The 24,884-nt window shown below is 40.3% G+C and overlaps 1 protein-coding gene across 1 annotated transcript in view; it reads right to left on the bottom strand.

Moving 5' to 3' along the window:
• Positions 1–23,410, bottom strand: part of adamts2 (ADAM metallopeptidase with thrombospondin type 1 motif, 2) — an 84,271-nt gene extending 60,861 nt beyond the window's left edge. The window contains exons 1-2 of the mRNA XM_036588047.1: positions 23,200–23,410; positions 19,101–19,492 (exon numbers count right to left, since the gene is read on the bottom strand). Of these exons, the coding sequence (XP_036443940.1) occupies positions 19,101–19,492; positions 23,200–23,284 (477 nt within the window). The 5' untranslated portion in view covers positions 23,285–23,410. The remainder of the gene's footprint in view (positions 1–19,100; positions 19,493–23,199) is intronic.
• Between the last annotated feature and the right edge of the window lie 1,474 nt (positions 23,411–24,884).

The raw sequence follows: 24,884 nt of genomic DNA on the forward strand, positions 1-24,884 counted from the left end.
GCCTTCTCTAATTTATTTGCATTTGCCTTAACCCAAGAGATGAAAACATGCCCAGTTCACATTCTGTTCCTTGCGATGTAAACATACACTATATTGCCAAAAGTATTCGCTCGTCTGTCTTCACATGCATATGAACTTGACTGACATCCCATTCTTAATCCATAGGGTTTAATATGATGTCGGCCCACCCTTTGAAGCTATAACAGCTTCAACTCTTCTGGGAAGGGTTTCCACAAGGTTCAGGAGTGTGTTTATGGGAATTTTTGACCATTCTTCCAGCGTATTGGTGAGGTCAGACACAGATGTTGGACGAGAAGGCCTGGCTCGCAGTCTCCGCTCTAATTCATCCCAAAGGTGTTCTATCGGGTTGAGGTCAGGACTCTGTGCAGGCCAGTCAAGTTCTTCCACACCAAATTTCGCTCATCCATGTCTTTATGGACCTTGCATTGTGCACTGGTGCGCAGTCATGTTGGAACAGGAACTGTTCCCACGAAGTTGGGAGCGTGAAATTGTCCAAAATCTCTTGGTCTGCTGAAGCATTAAGAGTTCCTTTCATTGGAACTAAGGGGCCAAGCCCAACTCCTGAAAAACAACCCCACACCATAATCCCCCCTCCACCAAACTTTACACTCGGCACAATGTCAGTCAGACAAAACTCAGACTCATCCATCGGATGTCCAGACGGAGAAGTGTGATTCGTTACTCCACAGAACACGTCTCCACTGCTCTAGAGTCCAGTGGCGGCGCTTTACACCACTGCATTCGATGCTTTGCATTACACTTGGTGATGTAAGGCTTGGATGCAGCTGCTCGGCCATGGAAACCTATTCCATGAAGCTCTCTACACACTGCTCTTGAGCTAATCTGAAGGCCATATGAAGTTTGGAGGTCTGTAGCGATTGACTCTGCAGAAAGTTGGTGACCTCTGCGCACTATGCGCCTCAGCATCCGCTGACCTCGCTCTGTCATTTTACGTGGCCTACCACTTCGTGGCTGTTGTTCCCAATCGATTCCACTTTGTTATAATTCCACTGATAGTTGACTGTGGAATATTTAGTAGCGAGGAAATTTCATGACTGGACTTGCACAGGTGGCATCCTCTCACGGTACCACGCTGGAATTCACTGAGCTCCTGAGAGTGACCCATTCTTTCACTAATGTTTGTAGAAGCAGTCTGCATGCCTAGGTGCTTGGTTTTATACATCTGTGGCCATGGAAGTGATTGGAACACCTGAATTCAACGATTTGAATGGGTGAGCAAATACTTTTGGCAATATAGTGTATGACCGCGAAAGCTAGCAACTGTGGAAACTAACTGTGGTCAGTTTAAAGTAATTATTCTGATAGGCCTACAGTGAAGATCTGATAAAGAAGTACAATGATTTCAACTGATAATCCAAAGACACACAATTGGACATGCTGATGCCCACACAACCGCAGGCACAGCACACAATGTCCCTTTGTTTCAACTGCAATAGGCACTCACAACACGTCTGAAATTTTACATTTTATGACGGCTGCACAGAGGACCACAAAACTGTCCACAGGACTTCTACTAACCATGTACTCATGAGGCGCAGGGTTTGAAAGACAACATGAACTAGTGGGCAGTCATTAAGCTGAAGGAGAAAAGTTCAGTGATGAAGAGAAAGCAGAGTTAATGAATGAAGTTGTTTCTTTCCAAAACATTATACAAGACTGTAATTATGAATCCACTAAACAACAAACCGCATTTTTGAAACAACAACACATTTTAGACACAACAGTATCATGAGTGTTCTAACAAATGAACAATGTATGTTCGAGGCCTGTGTCTCCATCCAGTCTCTGTGTCTGTACTATGGTAAAGAACCATTCTATCACCTTCATTTTTAAGAGTGGATCTGCTTTTTTAGTAGCACAGTTATGTGATATAACTCAAAGACCTCAATGAATTCAAGCGCTAAAAGTGGCATAGACTGGTTTGCTCAGTTCACAGGTCGAGGACACTGAGAAAGCTGAAGACAGGAGAGAAACAGAGAGTAAGTGACAGACGGAAGGAGAGAAGGGGCTGTGAGTGAGAGGTGGAGTGGAGTGGGGGAGGAGAGAGAGATGTGGAAGGAGAATTACAGAATGAAGATCTCAGGAAAGTGCTGAGTCCTTTCCTGACAAGAGTCCTCTTACCTAACACAGTAGGCTCTTTAAGGTCAGCTGTTTAAAGGATGAAGCTGACCTGATATTTCCAATTGATAAAACGGGTGTTCATATAATGTATGTATATATAATAAATCTAGGTGGGCAATTTTTGCTACACCCCTAGTGAATACACTCTCATGGTACGTACTGATGAAGAATGGAGTTTTACACTTGTGTATGGTGATATAGGGCTATGGTCTTCAGGAAAAGGGCTAAACACCACAGCTTTTATATGTAATACTGGCAATGTTAAAATATTGGTAAATCGTGAAAAAAAGCTTTTCTTGTATTTAAAAAATAATCATTTTAGAACAAACCTTTAGCTCAAAACAGTCATAAAACAATGTGGCCAGGCAGTAGTATACAAAAAACAGTGCTGATTTTGGCACGTCCACCTATTATTTTCTTTTCCTAAGACTAAAATGCATTTAACAAGCTTTAATTAAATTGCAGTCATACCTCATTTGATTTGAGGCAAAAAGAAAATGAAAAACGTTCACACTGTGCTTAAAGGCAACAACCTTTTTCTTCTCATATGAAACACATTTGTTTTTGAGACCAGCAAGATTACCCAATTTGTGACATTTTGATATGTAGTACTAAAATCCAATTTGTATCTGATTTGTAGCAATGAAACCTCTGTCTGAACAGTCAGACATAGAAAATTCATGAGACTTTTGGCATCAGTCCAACTCATTTATCACAATTCCACATTAATGGGAATAAATAATATGTTTATGAATTAAATGTCCATGTTTAAGGTACTGATACGATAAAGCGTGAGTATATTCCATCACTAGCTTGATGCTAACATAATAATGACCCCCGAAGTGGTGCTGTTAGTGGACATTAGCACTACTGTAGAGGTGAGTAGCAGATAAACAAATGTTAAAAAACTAAGGAAAAAGTTTCCACATTAAGCGTTGCTAAATAATGGCACAATACACCATGATTTTACAGAAAATCATTATTAACATCTTGGCCCTCTGTCACCTCCTTACCCTCATGATGATTTGTGATTTGTCACAACAGAATGATTGGAGACTGCTGAAGAACCCATATGGTCGCCAGGAGTGGGAATCACCTGGCAGAGTATTGTTCGTTTAGGATTGTCATCTGTTCAGACTAATGCTGGATATAGGCCACATCAAAAGATAATGTTAACAATCAAACAGTAAATCACAATCGAGCACCCAGGCTTGCAGTGTGAACATATCCTTAATGCTGTAGTGTCCAGTAAAAGTTTTGAACATGGCCAGTTTTAGTCATTTTCAATCACACAAGTATATTTTCACAACATAATTGCAATTTATTCACCTGGTGAACACCAGACATTAGTGTTAATGATTTGGAACTGTAACCACAGCAACAAGTTATTATGTCTTCACATGTCATTAGTTGGTGTTTTTCCACCTGGTCTACAGGCAACAATGTCTTGACTAGGACAGTCCAGGCCATCAATGTGACTGGTCAAATGAAGCACAGGTGGAATCACAATACACCCCTCTTGTCATTAAGTAACAATGAGGAGACTTAGCAACTACCAACATAGCAACAATTTGCTTCAAGCATGAAACATCCTGCTGACTTTGGCTAGATTCTCTTTGGTCCATCTTCACTAGGAGCAGAAACAAGCCTGTTGCTTTTATTAGGACAACAGTTTTTCCAAGGATATTTTTATGATCCATTTAAAAACTTTACTACAGCTTTTGTCTCATGCTGTTAAGGTCATTGCGCTTGATAGCTTCAGCAGGTCTAAAACCCAGTTCAGCCATACTGAAGCATAGGTGATCCAGCTAAGCTAAGCATTCTCTCTGGTAAAATAACACGTTAAGGACCAGTTTCATACTGCACTGGATCTCTGGATTCCAGATGAGGACGTTTTTTCCATATTTCTCCATGATTGGGATTGAGTGTCGGCCTGGAGCAAGAATGCTACGTTAAAACAAACTGTTTAAGGTCTCATGGGGATTGATTGGATAGCACTGATGTTTTACTGTGCTGGCTGGAAAAGCATAGCCAGTTACTGAATTCTTTTGGGTTGGTTTGTCTATTTCTACATTACAGCAAAGTCTTCCTCAAACCACATCTTACTGCTACAGCAATATCCAATTCTACACCAAGCATGTGGAAATAATTGGAGTGTTTTCCATATCAATATTATGAGTCAATTATATTTTAATTATCTAATATACTTGCGATTTGTGGCTGTAAATTATGTCGCTGTTTTATTGCTTCTACCATAAAACCAATTAGTGACGTCAAAGGCGAACAACTGTGAAACCTCCGACTATTCTTTTTTGGCCTGTACGTGGGTCATGCCAGGCTTGGTTCATGTTACTGCTTGGGTGGATTTTGTCAGCGTTCCATAAATTACATTACTAGAGGATTACTGAGTCCTGGATGAAGACGTGCCTTGATCTCGAGAAACATGAGCGGGCCTGAGTTGACACAGCTCAGGCGGATAGAGGTGTGGAGAGCATCCATCTTCACTGTACTATTGGCCTTTCTGCAGGCTTATCCCTAGCCGTAGGCCTGGAGAATGGAGAGCTGTGGGCCAAAGCTGCTGCTTCTAATTAGGCTGTCCAAAACACAGCCACAACCCACTCCAGAAATCCCCAGTCCTCTTTCCAAACAACAGATAGAGAGAAAGGGTGACTATCAGGGAGTGTGAGAAGCTTTGGGATGAGCTACATCACTGGACAGCTCAACATGCTTGAAGCAGAATGCAGAGCTGCCAAGTCTGTTACGTTAAATAAGACACACCTGCGTCAGCTGGCGCTATGCTGAGTGATTGGGGTGGGACAGGGGAACAACATACCCACCCAGAGAGAGCGAGACCAACTATGCTTTCTTGGACAGATGGCTGTAGAATCGCAGGGCTTTGAACTTGCGATCTCTTGAAGATAGGACCAATACTTGAAAGGTTGCGAGTGATTAGGGATGGGCGATATGGTGAAAATCATAGTTGGAAAGACAAAACAGAACCTGTAGTGTCACATATAAAAGCAGCATAATAATAATATTAAACCTACAAATTTTTATTCAATGTTTTACAAAACTGCACTGCACTAAATCCAATAAACAGGCCTAATTTTGCTCACTTTGTATCAAAACATGTAGTTTATCAGTGTTCTTTAGATACTGATGATATCCACGATATGCTCACAAAAGCATATTGTGACAATTTTTCACAATAACATGTGAATATATATATATATATATATATATATATATGTAAGCTTCATTTTTTACTTAAAGGCTAACTTTGAATACTGCTGAAGGAGCACGTTAGCCTGTTAGCTGTCTGCCAAACTGATTGTTAAACTAAACCATGTTATTGCATCAGCAATGTGTGATACCATTTTGGGCCTTTTTTAATCATATACACTAAAACTGTGACTACAAACATATGCCAACACTGCTGGCCTACATCAGTGCTCCATTCTACACAAGCCTTTTTTAAATACTCATGTAAAAGAATGACATTTATTGGAATAATGCTAACCCTAACTTGCACTAGCACGTTTAATCGACACAATCCCAACCTCAGGCCAGCTCTCGTCCCACTAGTAGGTTGTGCGACATGTATACGGTCATCATTTTTCTTCATTGAAATTCTGTTGAAAATATGGTGACAATATTAAAATTGCGACTCCAGTATTGTCAATTCAATCTAATCGTGAGCTGAATGTATCGTTGATGAAATATGACTACATTTGTGCTTGAAAAGAGAGGAATGGTCAAAAAGAAAAACAAGAAGGCTGAAGAAGCTTAGTGAGAAATGGATAAAGGTTGCGTTCCATTTAGTGTACGCATACGCATGCATACTGACAGTGGATCATCAGGTCAGACCTCACACACAGCGGTTTCTGTCAGAAGTCTGGACAAACCACTGTGGTAGACTCTATGGAAAACTGCGTGCTTACAGATGGAACCGTTCCACTCAGTCTGTGCCATCAATACTCCTAACTCAGCCTCTCCATTTCATTTTCATTTATCTCCCCCCAGTGCCTTTAATTCTTCACTGTTCAACAACCCTTTCGCAGGGCCTAAATCACTGTCCTCGAGCATTGAGAACTTTCTAGACAAAGTTCACATTTGAGCCAAAACTTTTCCTGAAGATGGTCCTCCTTTCTTTCAACTGGTTTCTGAAAGCTATGATCTCATGTTACAATCTCTTCCTCGTCTCAGCAGCTGCCTGAGTTTTATCACCTTCTCTCTCTCTTTTTTTCCATCTAAAAAAAGACATTCAGACTTCTAGACGTGCTCCAAGTTCCAAGAGACAGAAGACAAGGAACGGCGAACGAAAGGGATGCTAAGAACAACTGCGGTGGGAGGTGTTGAGTGACATTCCCTCATGTTTTGAGGTTCAAAAGATTTAGCAGCGACAGTCCACTGCTTTCTTGTACGTCCTGTTGGGACTTGGAGAGTAAATTTCTTGTGTCTTTGAGTCCAAAGAGACTCTTAACACCCCGACTAAGCTAATTTACTAGAGCGGAAATCCAGACGAGAGCGTCAATATGTCACTTTCAAACGGTAACATAACACACATTCTGTTAGACTGGGCCTTGGGCCAATGATGGAGAGTGAAAGAAAGATAGAGAGAGGGAGAGAGAGAGAGAGAGAGACGGAGAGAAAAAGAGAGGAGAGAGACTAGAATCTGAGGGAGTGCCTCAGACGTAGTGAGAGAGTGATAGAAGAACAAGAACTAAGATGGAACGTTCAGATATTTATATCTTAACTTTATCTCATTGTTTTTATATATTTATTTTATGACACATTATATGCATAGTGCTGGGAGCTGCTTGCTGCTAAGAATTTCCATACATGGTAGGGTTTTGTTTGGCAACAAATATAAACCAAACTGAACTGAGAATTGGTGCCCAGTAATGTTGCACAAGTAATTTATGTAGTCATCGTTCATATTCAAGGGCTATTCATTCATCTAACATTTACATCTGCAGTGGATTGTCCCAACTGCTTGGGCAAAACTCAAGCCTTGTGGTCTAAGGAACCCCATGGCCTTTGGCTGTCAGAGGCCCCTGGGCATTGGCCCCAGTGGTCCAGGCAGTAATCCATCCCTGATGTAATCCAACAAAAGTAAACTATTTTGGTCTAAATGAAGGCCAGTCTTTTACTACGTCTCGTTATTGACTGACCAATGTGTTTAATATACTGCAATGTAACTGCAATATGTATCAATTTAATATTCAACCATATAGGTACTCTATGGCTATTTCATTATCTATGGGTATCTGTATCAGGCCAATATCAGCAGAAAATGCTGGACTAGATAGCTGAGGGGAAAAAAAGAAATAATTCTTTAACAAATCTATCCTAAAATAGCACAAGCTCACATTGTGTGATGTGATGTTAGCTGTGTAATTCTTCCTGTGTGGTAGTAGATCTCACTTTTTCTCAGGAGAAATATCTGAGCAGCAGCAGACTTAAGCAGAAGTCTTCTTTATCTTTCCATCTGATCTTATTGTTGTCTAGGACAAACTGCAGAGATATCAAGAAGAGCTCTTTTTTGATTTTTTCTTTCCTATGGGCCTAAACAAAATAATACAGGCCAATATTTAACCATGTCACAATATCACTGCTGTTGGAACAAACCCTTGCATCCCCATTTTTGTCTTTTGCTGACATCATATGTCATGTACACACTGACATCATGCAATTTTGTTTTTTTTTTTTTCATAATTTACAACAAACATAACAAAGTGAGAGACGACAAGACAATATTAACACATAGCTGACATGTCAACCCACTGCTCTCGTACTAGACAAACTTTATGGAAACGAGCAGAGCAGCAACAAATCAGATTGTTGTTATGTTGTGCGGATTGTGTTACAGCTATAGTCAAGCTATATGCTGAAGATGCAATACACAAACGAGCACCAGGCAAGAGATATTAAAAAAAAAGTATGGTCGGACATTATTACATTAATAGATATGATGGGTCACGATCTAACCTACAACTCTGCACACACTTGCTTATATCTGCTTATGTTTTAGCAATATGCTCCCAAAGCAACCAACAGTTGAGGGAAGTGAGGAAGGCGATTTGGCTTGATGTAATAAAAATGCAGACTTAAACAGTGCAGATTTTGAAAATATATCAATAAAACAAGATAATAATGAAAACGCCACCCCAGTTTTTTTAGCAGTTACAGTCAAACAATTCTAGAGATTTGACAGGGGTTGAACCACATCTACAAAATGTATTGTTTCCAAAAAAAAAGGCTTTATGAGCAATGAAATGCAATTAGTTATTAGTTTGTGATACAAGAATGATGAGTGTAAAATGGTAAAATATTCAAAAAGGGCAGATTATGCAGATAAAACAGCGCTGATGTGCACTGAGAAAAGCATGCTCTGGTCTGGAGTTCTCTCATTTGGTGTGGACCATAGTAAAAATGTGTCCCCAGCAGTGAACAGACCCAGGGTTCACTTTGAAGCGAGCTGAGAACTATAATTTTTTCCGGACAATGGTTCATTTGTTCACGTCAAAACAGACCGAACCAGAGAAAAAGTTTGATAGACACCAAACAGGCGTGAAAGCAACCTTACGTAAGCAAGGCAGCAGGAAATGTTCAAACTGGCATTTAGTAAATTCACAGTGTAGTAACATAGACTGTGGCCAAAAGCGTTAGTTTGTGTATTGAAGTAAAACATTTTTACCAAATCAGTGAGCTGTAGCTCCTCTCACTGCTGCATGAGAACACAAACTCATGTACTTTTCAGTTTTTGAGAAATTTCCAACCTCCCAGCTGAGAGGGAGATTTTGATGGATTCTGTCACTGATTTTGATTGGGTGTTTGTGCCTATAGGTTAGCGGTTTATGCAGTTTCAGGAGGGAGGAGATTTTTTCTGATGTAAGTGTAAGTGTAGTGGGTCGTCGCCCCAGTACTGTGAAAAGTGGTGGGTCGAATGCCTGCTCGCCCCTGCGGTTTTGGCAGCCCTGAATCTGGGGATGCTGAAGCTACTTCTGCACCCCAACTTCCAGCATCCCTGCAAACAGTCCAACAGAAAAGGCCCATAATGACTCTGGATAAAATCTTGTTACAGTAGTTTACATTGAAAGCTAAGAAAAGTTTTTCCTGCCTCCTGTAAAGTTACTTTTTCTGGGGTTTTGTTGTTACAGCAGCGATATACTGCATTGCAAAGGCAAATCGAAATTGCAATTTAATTGCAATTCTACTATTTTGTGCATATCATGCAACCGTAGTGCTCAGAGACAAGGAAGCACCTGCATTTTTTTACAAGACAAATGGACGCCGTCTCTTTCTCGTGTTAATAATCTTAGGAATTTCAGTACTGGCCATCCCACAGTGAGCTCCACTCGATCCAGGGCGAGGGAGGGAAGGGGGGATGAACTCCTCCCATTCTTTTTGCTAAGATCCTCATGTGCTTGTGTTTGTGTTGCCCTAAAATCCTGCCGTCGTCCCACCTCAGGAAGGAGAGGAGTGTATTCAAGGTATCAGGAGACTGATGCAGCGCAGGCCCCTCGCCCACTCTCCCTCTCTCTCTCTCTCTCACTCTCTCTCTCTCTCTCTCTCGCTGCAGCTGCCACGTCACATGACTCTTAGGCTGGGGTTTCACAACATGCCCTGTAGAGGCCGAGCCAGAGGCTGAGCTAGCGATCATCCTTCACTGTGGGAGTTTTCCCACAATGCCTTTTATTCAGCGCTCATACAGAAATTTGTACTGAATGAGTGAAATTTTTCCTCTTACTGAAACAGCCGAAAACAGTCCCGATTCCCTGCCACCTTGTTCCGACGGCTATTTGAATATGTTTTAGGTTTCCTCCCCCGTAGCTTCGGAGAGTGTCAGTGGTGAAAAGTTAATGACATCATCAAAGGCGCTCCGAAGAGGCTCCCTGGCGACAGGTGCCAGGAGATTTTTGGAAACACCCCCACCTGACTAACGCTCCCCTTTCATCCGCCACTGCTGCAGAGCCGTGCACACACTGCACGTACACTTGCACACATCACAGAGTGCAGGACAAGGGCCCGCTGCTTAGCTTTGCAGATGGCCCAAAACGGATTTTTGTTTTAGGCAGAGATTCATACCAGAAGCGATCAGAGGCATGGCACAAGAGCATGGAGCCACCCTAGCCTCGAGCTAGCAGTGGAGTACTGTCAACATTAATAAAGCAAAAATTTAACCCTTACGAGTAGCAGCTGGCTGCCGAGGAGTAAAGCATAGTGCAGTTTTTTATAAATAATTCTTTACTCAAAGCTCATTCAGACGTGGAAAAGTTCTGCTCAATTACTTCACTTCTAAAGTGTGGACTTGTAAGTAGTATATGTAGTAGTATGCAGAATTATATGTTAATTATATGTTCTGGAAAAAAGACAACAGTGCTTCTTACAAGGATAACTGGTACAAGTTATTTTCTTGGAAAACATAAAATAAATAAAAATAGAATGCAAAAGTGCAAGATGTGTATTACATAGTGCACATGTGTTTGGCAAACACTTGTTTTATTATGGCTCTGAGTATTACAAGTTAATTTACAATCTGATCTTGTATTTATATATAAAGTGTGGCTCTTACTTTCTGACTGAACTGCATGGGAGGGGATTTTCTAATGTGGCTCACTCACTCCGATGAAACTGCGGAATTTCCAGACTCCACAACTGACTAAAGGTGCAAACTGGAAGCTACACTGCCAAAAATGGTCTCTTGGCCAGTGACATTGTCTTAAATCTAGTCAATATATCTAATATGTCCCAGAGAAGGTGGCAGCGTTTCTGGATTCCGTTTATATGTGGTTTCTTCTTTGCATGGTAAAGTTTTTACTGAAGTGATGAACTGTGTTCACAGACAGTGACTTTCAGAAGTGTTCCTGAGCCCATGCAGTGATTTCCACTACTGAATCATGTCTGTTTTTAATGCAGTGCCATCTGAGGGCCCAAAGATCACAGCCAGCTAATATTGTTTTTGGCCTTGTCCCTTGCGAACAGGGATTTCATCATATACTGTAAATGATGAAATCCCCTAGTTCTTTGCTATTTTAGACTGAAAAATGTTATTCTTGATTTCATGCATTTTTCGCTCATGTAGTCTTTCACAGAGTGGTGAACTCCTCCCCATCATTACTTCTGAAAGACTCAGCCTCTCTGGGAAGCTCTTTTATATCCAATCATATTATTGACCTGTTTCCAATTAACCTAATAAGTTGCTTTTTTTAGCATTACACAACTTTACCTGCCTTTTGTCGCCCCTGTCCCAACTTTTTTGAAACGTTATTGGCATCAAATTCAAAATATTTTATATACTATATAAAACACAAAAGATTCTCAGTTTCGACATTTCATTTGTTCTTTTTATACTATTTTCAGTTAAACATATGGTTTTAATGATTTGCACATCATTGCATTCTGTTTTTTTTTTACATTTTGCACAGCGTACCAGTGAACCCTTGGAAACAGGGTTGTGCCTAGCATAGATGAGATTGTTCTAACGCTCTGTGCTGCAGGCAGACATTATGTCTGTACAAAAAGCCGCCTCTACAACATGGTGTACATTTTAGGACGTCACACCAGTGTCAAGTTTTGGACTAAAAAATGACTCCAGTCTTGGGAAATGAGTAAAAACTTGACAAAGATGAACTCACATGCTATCACTGTGTTTTCTTCTGCATCTGCTTTAGTGTAAGGAATCATCCAAAAATATCTGGACAAAGCGGTAAAGCAAAGGATATACCCATACACCCTTTGCACATGATTTTTCCACATGGTTACCTGAATAAGAGGGCATTTTTGTAATTTCTCAACAACTAAAGGAACGGAAAAAGGTTGTGCAATCTTTCAGGTGCTGACTTGAACCTGTTGATGCAGAATGTGAATTAAATGTTCATAATTTGTTATGCAAGTATGAAACTAATTACGTAGGGCTGGCCTGAATAATTCACACTGCATACTTACGTACTAGTTTATTTTGTTGGAATTCAACTCTCTATTTAGTATTCAGAACCACTGTCTTTCTTTAAGCCACAGAAATTGTAGCCTGAAATTATTTTATCAGTAAAGATCTTTAGACAGAACAGTTATTGTTAATATATGGACAATGTCAAAAACAATATGCAAATTATAGCTGGTTTAGTTAATCGCATCATAAATGGATGCCAGGCAAACATACCACCTCGGAGCGCAACAAATTACATAATTTTCGATTTCAGTATTACAATTATGCCACTTTGAATGGTTAAAAGAGTACTGAACTCAGAACTCAACTTACAACATTTTCAATACCAGTGTATCATTTAGACAGAAAATTGGGACGAAGAGAAGAAAGACCTCAGCTCTAAAAGAAGCTCTTCATTCCTTTTTAATGAACAACTTTCCAGATGTTTGAATTTCTCTCTATGCAGAGCAATTGATTGACCACTATCAAAACACTGAAGGAAAACAGCTGATCAAACTTCGGCTGGGGAATTTCATTTGTAAAATGAGACGTCTCCACGGCAATCGGCACATGACGAGCACCAGGAGGAATGCACAGAGAACTGTTTCTCACATCCAAAACTTGGCACACACAAGGCTCATAGCTAGGAGTGCTGGGATGAGCGACTTGTGTTGAGCAACTTCCTGTGCTACCAAGCGTTAGAATGAAAAACCTGCACATACATATATGTCTTCTCTGTGAAAAGTAGCCAGAGTGGTGACCACAGCTTGTGCCCCTACTGGACAAGTGAAACATACTTGGCAATTCATCCATGTCAGGGATATTACAGTGCTATACAGGCTTTTGTGGGTATGTTTTTCAACTGTTTTAATGCGAATACCTGCTAATATTATCAGAATTCTTTACTGTGTGGCCCTCTGGGAATTTATGGCCAATGGACAGCTGGGAGTGAAATTCCCAATGTACCTGCACATTTCTAAAACACTAAAAAAACTAGTGGTAGTACATTTTAATAATAAAAATTAAATATTTCGCCCTCTGAAACATCATAGAACTTCAGGTGAATGCATTTTTGTATGCAGCCTTCAAAGTTGTGTGCCCACTTTTCACAGCTGATAGTCAAAAATAGATCAATTTGTCACCAGAAGAAGTGCAAAAGAACATTCATGCACATTAAAGAACAGTAATGTAATTTAAGACTATTAAAAAATATTATTATAACTATTTAAAAATATGAGGAGATGCAACACCCAAGAAATGAACCACTAATGGTTTGATACCACTTGGAAATATGACATCCTGCTCAATATGCAAAATAAAGCAAAACAAAAAAGCAGAAACACACCAACGCCATCATTAGCCACATTTTCTGAAATGATGGAATTGCTTTGGATCATGTTGCTGAGACCGTTGGATTTCATGGCACATACTGTAGCCTTCATACTGTCATTATTTCAGAAAGTTTGTAAAGCTGCGCTGTGTAAGATCATTTTTTGTTAAAATTGAATCAAGAGAAAAAAATATAAATGGTATCTCTGTTACGAGTCTATCTGTAAATTCTGAAATAATAATTTAAATATCAGAGGCATCAGATTGGATTTCATGGGAGTTTTTCTTTATTACACACACAACCCACCATACAAAGTGTTCTTAAGCATGTTGTGTGTAATTACATTTCACCAGAGAGGTCTCCAAATCCCCAAAACATACATAGTGCAGCTATGCATGCAAGTTGGAGTTTTTCTGGATTTCAATTTTGGTTTTCGGCCCAGAATTTTCTTTCAGTGAGAGTGTCTCTCTGCTAAAATTTAATGAAGAACAAAGCATTAATTGAAATGTTTTGTTTAGCCCTCCATCTTGAGTTGTTCTGCTAAATGAATGATTATTCTGGAGTAGATCTTTTATTCCACTCGCATGTTCATTGAGATTGAGATTTCATTCAGAGTTCATTTTCCAGTCCACTTATCCACTCAGAGATATCCTAACATCAGTGGTAAATTGATGTGGTAAGGTATACAATGAGGAGCTTCCTATTCGAGCAAGCACTATGGAATGAAATAGAAGCACATACATGTCTCTTCTGTGTAGGAGGCGTATCCTTGTTAGCTCAAAGTTCCCCCTACAGAAAAGTAGCTATAGTGGCGGCAACAGCTTGTGCCCCTGCTGGAGAAGCGAGGCACACACTTGCCGTGCTGCCTCCCACTCACTTCTCACTTAGCGGGGCTTCGGGCCTCCCAGCATGCACCTGCCCTCCCCAGCTCCCTCCGTGACAGGCTCTGGCGCTAGAGCTAGCCCCACTGCCACTGACAGAGCTGGAGACGAGTGGTGGGTGTATTCTGCAGAGGTTTGCAGGCTAAAGAAGCGTATACTGCCAAAGGAGATGCAGTGCTGTGGAGAGGCACCATAAGGATTGTTGAAAAGAAAATCAGTGCAGAGTGAAAGACAAAGCTCACTGATTCTTTTACCTCTGATTTGATGGATATATGACATTGGATAGTCAATGCAGTAAACAAAGTACTCAGTCAATGCATATTGTAGATACACTATATAGAGTAACAGGCTATTATAAGTTGACAGCTGAAACCTAACTTTATTATTTTGTACCATATAGATGAAATTACATAAGAGTTATGTATGTATGTGTCTATTAAATATGCATGAGACAGAAGATGCAATAACTCTGGTTACACATGTTTTAAAACACGTACTAGTTCAGGATCAAAAGAGATTCACAATAATATATCAGATGATTGACATGAAGCTTGATAAGAAAATGAATTCTGAGGGTATTGCTTTTGTAAATTAATACACTGTCTGTATAAAGCTTGGGTGTGCTTTAGAAAACTCATACGTGCAGACATGCATGACACTGGTATTGCCATTTGGCACGCTATCAAGGTATTGCTGATATGGTTAATACAAAGTCATAAAAATTATACACCAGGAAATTGCTTGCGTTTTGCGGACAAAGCCAATGTGAGCTACAAATATGCAGTTGTAACACAGTATGAGCCTTAACAGCCAGTGTGTAATTGAGATAAAGTCTATACAACTATGTGTAATGGGATACAGCATCATTACTAAGGTTTTCCTTTTAATAGGTCAACAGTGGCCAGAAAAAAGGTACAGTACAGCTCTTGTCACTGGGGTGGTCCTCTTAAGGGTACGTCTTCAGTACCTTTAGTTATGGAACATAACTGTAGCATATTCCACGGCAATTATATTTCTTATTGAATCAAGTTGTATGTTATGAGAATGTATGAATATGTACATATCCTCCAGGAAAAATTTATTTGAGGTACACAGTTGGATCTTAAAACCATTGTTGTACTTTTATGGATAGATTTACATTGTTTGTACATTGATGTATGAAAAATGCACCTGCACAACACCTTTTTCGACTGTATACAGTGATTTATCCTGGATGCTACTGACAGAAATTGTAACACAGCGCTTCTGTAAGTATATAACCTTATTACATTATATGGAAACAACAGCTGCCCTTTTCATTGCGTGAAAATTTCATAACGAATGGACCAACAGAAATGCTGCAATACAGAGAATGTTTAAAATCTAGAATGTTTTGTCCTGCCCATTTTCACTAAAAAACACGTGATTGGCCATCGGCAATGTATTAATTTTATTTTGGCCGATCTGTGTTGCACTTTTATTATGTAAGGCTGCTGCTACACCAATAACAAAATAATGTGACTCATTATGCTACATAGACAGTTGCCTCTTACTTTCAATGTAGCACTTTATTTGACTTCATGCTACTTAATTAACAAACTTATTTTCATATTTTAAACTTTTAAATGCCACTTTGGCCCATTAAAGAGTAAATAATGCTGTTTCTGTTGCAAATAAAAAATACCAGAAATGTGCTAGTCTGTTTCTAGTCAGCCAAAAATTCATGCTTTCATTCAATGCACCTCTAATATATATATACATGAGAATTGGCAGGTCCTCAAGAACTGGCCCTCAGAATCAGAATCATCTGTGAAAAAACCCTCTTGGCGCAACCCTATAAACGTACAACTGGACTAAATGTGTATCCTAAACTGACTTTCAAACCTGGAGAGCAGCTCTCCACAAATGTAACTAAATTATAAAGCCTCTCACATCCGAACGCTAAAAGCTGAACGTTTTCCCTCTAGATTCCTCTAGCCGGGTAAAAGCACTGCAGGTCAGATGGAGTCATCTCGCCATCCGGACTGCCCAGTCTCCAAGCCAGGCCTGCCGTCTCCTGTGGTGCCCCAAGTTCACTGGGGGGTTCACTGGCTTCAGTGAGGGAGGCCACTAAGAGGTGTGAACAGGAGCCAGCACATGTGAGGTCACGCCAAAGTGTTTCTGGGAGCAGTCCGGACACGCTTGCAAGTCAGTGTGTAAGCTGAAAAGGTAACCTGCTGCACGTCAGTGACACTACAGCCAGGGTTCAAATTGCGGTGGAGATCTTGTGGGGTCCCTTGGTGGAAAGTCTGACAATGAGGTAACCTATGTATTGATGAGTACTGTTTTCACAATATGTTTTTGTGAGGTTTACTCCTGTAGTATTACTACACAGAAGTCTATTAGCTTCATATCTGCATTGATAGAAATGATTTTTACACTTAGAAGCTGAGAAGACAACACAAGTAGGTCTAACAGCCCATTTTTTCTCAGTTAATTAATTAAAATATATTATTTAGGTAGTGAAACAGGTATTCACCAGCAGGCAGATTTGGTGGCTCCCATAAGAAGTAAAAGCAAATGACAAGTTTGGTGGACAAATGGGTAAAGAAACATGTCTTATTATCACCTGAAGCCATAGGCTACTGTTAGCATAACCACATGTCATGTAACATAACCACTATTGTCTCAGTTTACTTGCTTGTGATATTGCAATCTTGCTAACCATTAAAAGGTGAAGATGGTGAGCTAGAACCTTTGGTCAACACAGTAAAAACATTATAGCTGTTTCAATAGCCACCATAACAAAGTAAGGTGCTGTAAATAGTCAGTTCATGAAAGCTCTACTGGGTAAACCAGTCACCATTGTGGAACCGTGACTGTTAGAGTTTGGTTTTAAGTATGGGCCATGAATGTCAAAACACGAGAAAAACCCACCTCTACAATGGTGCTCATTTCTGCTAGCGTATTCCTGCTATGGGATTTCTAATAGTATGTTAGCACTAACACAATGCTGGTGCACATGAACATCTTTTGACCATTCTAGATTAAACACAGACATATAAATCTTAAAGACATTCCATATTGTTGTTTGAAGTTTGTAACAGACATAATTATGTACACAACATGTCCAAAAGTTCGTAGACAGTTGCTCATCCAATGTTTCTTCTGAAATTAAAGATATTAATAGGGAGTTTGTCCCTCTTCTGATGCAGTAACAGCCTCTAATCTTCTAGGAAGGCTTTACACTTGATGTTGGAACATTGCTGTGAGAATTTGATCTCATTCAGCCACAAGGGCATTAGTGAAGTTAGGTACTGATGTAGGTTGATTAGTTCTGGATCACAAACTCCTCTCCAACTCATCCCAAATGTATTGGATGGTGCATCCAGAGAACACAGTTTTACATGTATGTGGAAGTGACTCCCTCCTTAAACCAGCGTTGTAACTTTGTACCCATTTTAAATCACACAGTGATTCGTTCTTTCTGCTATCAGTTCCTAATAATATTTGTAGTTAATCTAATATATAAGGCCTTCAGTCCAGCTCGACCTAAATACCACAGGAAAAAATCTTGATTGGATCATTTTCCTTTCAACCTTTCAAGATTTTGTTTCCATCCAACTCTAAAAAACTAGAGTGATTCTACAATACAATACTAAAATAGGAGTACAAAGAAGAAGCATTATGATTAAATAAAAAACACAAAAATAAGATGTATTTTTTAGAAAAATAGATCATTAGGTCTTTTTTGAAAACCACTGCTGGTCACCTTATGCTACAAGTAAAGGTATGCATGATAAACGAAGTGAAATGTTTTGTTTTACTCCCCATTTTGAGTTCTTAGCCTTCTGTCTGTTAAGTGAATGGTGTGATCTTTTATTCCAATCACATGTTCATTAGGACTGAGATTCCACTCAGAGTTCAATTCATTTTACAGTCCACTTTTCCACTGAGGGTTAGCCCAGCGCTGGTGGTTAATTGATGTGGTAAAGTCTATGCTAGCCATGCTCCCTCTTGTAAGCAAGAAGTGCTGAAGGGAAAACAGACAAGGACCAAAACACCAGCCCAGCTCCATCACGATTTAATCGTGAAGTGTCTGCGGAGAAACGGCAGCTGTCTTGACCATTAGCATGCTAGCCTCCAAGGACCAATGCAGTTTGTGGTGTCCGAGCGGAAGTGAGTCAGAATGCGTGATCTGACTGCATTACACTCAAAACCTCAGTAGGAAGGAATTTATACATGTGCAAAGAATATCTCTGTCATCGATGTTTCTAATTCATGGACATGTGCCAAGGCCACAAGTGCTGCTTGATGATGGCAAGAATCATTATCACGATTATTTTGGTCAATATTGAGACCACGGTTATTTTAACTTGTCTTTTTAATAGTGGATTTCCTTGAACTTTAAATATAATTCAACTGGAAAACAGATAAAAAATAAAAGAAAGCGGTGCGCTGGGCTCACCATTTGGAAACAGAATGCGGCACAATAATCATTTTATCTCAGTTATCTTGTTTTCATAATTGTTGGAAACCAAAATTAAAATTCAATTTATAGCTCAGCCCTAGTTTCCACTACAAGAACAGTTTCCACAAGAATCAGCTAACAGAACCCTCAAAGGTCTCTTAAAACCATGTAAACCAAGATCTTCCCAAATACAACCACATCTTGTGAAGTATGCACGCGATGCCGCACAACTGGATGGAATAATAACAGCTTAGTGTTCATTACAAAACAAGCCTACTTGAGGAAAATACTAGAGGAAAACCTTATTCATGGATTCCACTGAACCCAAGTCAAGAAGAACTTTACATAACAGAGAGGGGCACTTACCAGGCCATCACAGTTGCTGATGGCCACTGAGGTATCTGGTACATTAGTAACGTGGCCCACGTACAGACAGTCACTGGCCAGGAGCGGCTCTGAGTGGGTTTGGTTGTCCTCCTCGAGCCACTCTACCGTCGCACCGGGTGCCACCAGGCGTGAGTTACGCCGGAGATGAAGGTGGAACTCCTGCCCGAAAACAGTAACGTTGTAAAAGAGCGTCTCTCTGGTGCTCGCATGCTCCTGCACTCCATTCGGGTGGGTGTCTCTCCGCCTGCGCCGGTGGGGCTGCTGCCTACTCAGCTGGCCGGCGGAGACGGCGTGGGAGAGGAAGCGTCCATCCACGTCCACGCTTACCGGCTTCACCAAGCCGTACTCCCTCAGGACATGCTGCAGGGAATCTGCCAAAGGCACACACACAAATATGTTTTTTTTTTATACAATGTCTGGACGTGGGGTCTAATATACAGTACTGTACAAAATCTTAGACACCAAAGCAAATTGTTTAAAACCATTTATCTGAACATTAACTGCATTTTTCCTTTTAAAAACTGCATTAAACATTAAAATAAATGCAAACTAACATACAAAGAAGCAAGTAGTTGATATCTTGTTAGCTAGTTAGAAGAACACAGGTTTGGTTCCAGGTTTATGTCCCCAGCCATCACACTGATTCGTTAAGTTTCATCAGCAGCACATCTGACTTAATGCAATATAGCACTGATTAGCCAAACAGGCCAGCATAGTGGCGCAGTCACCTCACAACAAGAAGGGCCTGGGTTTGGATCCTTGGTTGGGCGACCAGGGTCCTTTCTGTGTGGAGTTTGCCCAATGACCATTAGGATAGGCTCCAGCACACCCCCCACAACCCAGAAGGATAAGCGGTTTAGAAAATGTGTGAGTTATTAGCCAAACAAGACAACTGATGCTAACCACGGGGCTTTGTCGAGGAGAGCTTTGGGAATGGTTCAAAGAAAACCTTGAAATATGTAAAAGCACTTTGTTCTCTATTAACGTTATTTGCATTTATTCCAATGTTAGTGTTCTCTGAGCAAATAAACATTTACTACCCAGAAAAACAGCTTTTTCAATAGTATTTGCTCAGGTGCCTACGACCTTTGCACAGAACTGCATGTCCCTTATGCATTATATATATCATTGCTGTCAAAACAAAACTTTGTGTCGTTTTTATTCGTTTTTCACATGATTTTAAACATGCTTTATAAATGACAGAGAACACTACCTGGTCAATTTCCTTTCAAAGTAAAACCACCTTTTAGGGATATGCATTGAGTGTAATTTTGATATTCAAGTATTTGTACGAGTTAATGAGTGGATTGGTAACGGAGGGATGTAGGCTTTTTTTAGATAACGTGGCACGAAAATTTTGCAGCACACAGAGGAAAACTTATGCCAAAAGCCGTAAGGAATCAGTAGGTTTTCCTGTCGGATAAGTAAGAGAAGCTGCCTCTTCAGAAGAGCTAATGAGCTAACAGAGTTAACCGGTGCAGGGCTGGATGCTGATGATGCTTGCGTCTTCTTTTCCTCAGGGGACAATGTGTCAACTGTAAATTTGTCAGAGAAATATATTTGTCGTATTTTACCGTCTTGTTAAAACACGAAATTGGTGTTTCATTGAATGACCTATCTGTATATTTTCTGTCTTCCCATGATGGAACGGAATGAATACCTGAATAGTGATTTCAGTATACAAATATTGACATCTCGTATAGTTAATTGAGTACTCATCATATCATTAAAAAGACACAATTATTGCTATCCATATCCGTTGACTGCAGTGTAGTGACTTTCACCCACCTCTAAAATGTCTTCTGATTTTTAATTACATCAACATGCACCAGTGGGCAGGAAAAATAATATTAACCAACTAGCCTATATCATGTTTCACCTCCCTCTCGCGCCATCGCCCACCTATCATAAAGCCGATTCATGTTGACTTTAAAAAAAGAAGCATACAGCTTCACTAAGACCATTCTGTTGGTCCTGACAAAGTGGGCTGCCCCTCCATAGTAGGTTTCCTTCATAGTTAGGACATTTTTGTCCTGAAATTGTTCAAAAACAAATACCTGCACAAATACACATCCCATAGGTCTGCATGCATGTCTCATGTTCACCTACAGAGGACAACATACAGATTCTCAGTCAGCCCAGAAATCAATAATCCTCTTTAGTGACAGAAGGCAAATACATACTATTCTTCTTCAGATCTAAGGGCTCACAGACAGCTATTATCAAGTTACAAAAACAACGCAGTTGCATATCTCTGAATGCAAAAAGGAACTTCTCATGCATTCCTGGCCACACATTTACATCGACTTGCAGTGTGCAGGTCAGTGCGAAGAGCGCAGGGAGCGTCCTTATGCATATGCAAAGCCCTTCACCTCACTGATGGTGAGCCTGAAGGTCCAGCCACACACACATACACATACATACACACAATGAGTTCCTCAGCAATCTGCATAGTCATTTTCTATTGCACCCTTCTCAGTGTACTCATGACAGTAATGTCTGCGTTTTATGCACAATATTAAAAACAGGCAAGAAACACTGCCTTTGTCAACTGTTTTACTTCAAATGGCATCTCGTGAAGATTTCATGTGAGTTTGAACTATCACTAGGGATTGGAGTCCATCCCAAAAAGAGTCGATTCTCCTATTCCAGGCATTTGGGAATCGAGACTCGACTTTGGACTTGATTCCACGTGGTGACGCTCAAGTCCGCTCACACACGTAGTGTGAGATATTCTGCTGTCACTGTCTAGACAGCATGTCTGAAAACTACATCCATTCACAACACATACATCAATAAATCGGCTGTGGTTTAGTACGGACAAAGTGGGGAAAAAATAGTGGATTGCAATCCAACAACACTGCCAGCGCTGAAACCTTTATTCACTTCAAGGAGTTAACATAGGAATCAGGAAAGATTACACACTGAAACAAAGATGTGTTTTTTGAGGGGTGTTTAGTAAAGGCAAGGATACCATAAAGAACAAGTTAACGCTTAAATGCTTCTTTGCATGGCGAAATGGTTCTTCAGACTGACGGAGAATGTTCTGTATAGAACCTTTTTGAAAATGGTTCTATATGGCACCAAAAAGGGTTCTGCTATTGTTACGATGTCAAGCTTGTAACAACAGAAGAATCGTTTTTGGTGCCACATTTTCAAAAAGGTTCTATATAGAACCATACACAACACATTCTCCTTCACTCTAAAATAAAAATACATTTCACCATGCTAGGAACCCTTTAAACATGAAATGGTTCTATACAGAACTCAAACAGAGCAACTACCTTTCCCTTGAAGAACCATATTTTTTTAGTGTGTACAGTTTAGCTGTCCTCTGTTAGTCACCTAGCGCTAGCTCTGCAGATACCCTTTTCTAAATCATATAAACAAGCTGGCGTCTTCTGTCCCTAAAGAACAACTAAGGCTGGACCGTGTGAAGTCAGGATCACTTGTCCTTCATAACATAATCATAATAGTGAACCTAATCAATGCTGTACTTTGTTTTTATTTTGCTGGATCTCCTGTCATTTTTGGAATCGAGAATCGAAGAAATGATTGTGTGGAATCGACTCTCAGAATCGACTATATCGATTCTCCTCAGCTGGAAGCGGAATCGGAGTCGACTCCAGAATTTCTGGAATCGAGCAGCCCTAACTGTCACTGAGCCGAGCGCGACATAACAAATAGCATAAAGTTAACAACAAGACACGCCGTGGAAGAAGAAAATCAATCTGATTTCATTTTACCACAGTTTTAAAAGTTAGTCTAAAAAAAAGACACGCTCTGAGGAGAATTCGAACGAAAGGATGAGTGAAAAAAAAAAGTTAGAGACACGCAAACGCAGGGAAAAGGTCGATGGCATTCAGGCCATTCCCCTCAGCTGGATGTCCCTCCAAACACCAACCACGCAGACACTTTCTATGACTTATTTAAAAGTGCTGTTTGGGCGAAAACGTGGAGGAACTGAGTTTGTGCTGTAGCACGGCTGCTCTTCGCCGTTCGTTATCTCCCGGTAAAGTAGCCACACATCCACAGAGGAGCGAAGCGTGGCTGAAGAAGGAGAAAGCTGTGTACATACCTACGCTGTCGGCGATATAGAGCGCGCGGGCGAGCTGAAAGTGCAGCAGGAGAAAGAAGAAGGCATATCCAGGCAGAACGGCCATGGCAGGTCTGGAGAGGCAGACGGCACTTTGAGCTGAGCTGGGAGGGAGAGAGAGAGAGAGAGGATAGATCCGGCAGCCAGCCTGCTTCCCCCTCCCCTGCTACACGGACTGCAAAGTGCACTGTGCAAGCTCTTCCCCTCAATAACCCCCTCCCGCCCCCCCACCCCCATCCCTCCATCTCTTCATCCCTCCCTGCCCAGTCCTCCTTCCCCTGGCCACTACAAAGATGAACAGAGCTACAGACGGGTTTCATTAGTTATGTCCCAAAATACATCTCATCTGTCTTTAGACTGAACAGCCATTGGCTCAGATCCATAAAAAATTCAGACAGCAGCGACAGTAATAAATGTTTTCATCAGAATATCTATTTTTATCTATACACTAAATTGATATATCTATACAGCTATGTACTAGATACAAAAAACTTCACAGGAGAAAGCAAAAAACGTTCTTTAGTCCTTTAGCTCAGAAGATGTAGAAAAAAGAATATATATATATATATATATATATATATATATATATATATATATATATATATATATATATATAAGCAGGCTGGAATGTCTCAAAAAGCAGCACGTGATACCACATTCTAGAGATTCAAATACAGACACAAAACAAAGTCATTGAAGTCTACCAGTCTGGAAAGGGTGACAAAGCCATTGTTAGGGCTCAAACCACAGTGAGAGCCATTAGAGACAACTTGGAACAGTAGTGAACCTTCCCAGGAGTGGCCAGCCTACCAAAATTTCACCAAGAGCGCATCAACGACCCATTCAGGAGCTCACAAAAGAGCCCAGAAAAACATCGAAAGAACAGCAGACCTCACTTGCTTCAATTAAGGTCAATGTGGTAGTGTGATGGTCCAGGGCTCCTTTGCTTCTGCAGGACCTGGACGAGTTGTCATAATTGATGGAACCATGAATTCTGCTCTCTGTCAAAACATAATAAAGGAGAATGTCCACCCATCAGTTTGGGGCCTTAAAGCTCAAGTGCAGTTGGATTATGCAGCATGACAATAATCCAAAGCACGCAAGCAAGTCCAAATCTGAATGGCTGAAAAGATACCAAATTAAGGTTTTGGAGTGGCCGAGTCAAAGTCCTGATTTAAATCCTGTTGTGAAGCTGTGGAAAAACCTTGAACGGGCAGTTCATGCTCGAAACCCTCCAGTGTAGTTGATTTAAAACAATTCTGCAAAGAAGAGTGGACCAAATTACTTTTTCACAGGGGTTATATAGGTTTTAAATAAATCTTGAACTCCAACAAATGAAATGATCATTTAAAAGCTGCATATTAAAATTATTTGGATGATCTGAAACATTTAAATGTTAAATTTAAATGGGGGCAAATACTTTTTCACAGCACTATGTATATACACGTATCAACAAAACATATAATCTGACACTGGGTATTCAAACTTTTGCATATGACCTTTTATGTATGTTACCCAGCTATCTCTGGTACTCCTTAGTTCTATTTTATGTCTAGCCTTCCAGTGACCTCTTAGAAAATTCCTATACAAATAAGACAGCATAACCACATTTTTAGAAATAAAAAAGAAATGGAAGAAAGACGAACCCACCAGTTTCCATTGTTTTA

The sequence above is a fragment of the Colossoma macropomum genome, unplaced genomic scaffold, assembly GCF_904425465.1.
Source record: "Colossoma macropomum unplaced genomic scaffold, Colossoma_macropomum, whole genome shotgun sequence".
Taxonomy (NCBI): Eukaryota; Metazoa; Chordata; class Actinopteri; order Characiformes; family Serrasalmidae; genus Colossoma; species Colossoma macropomum.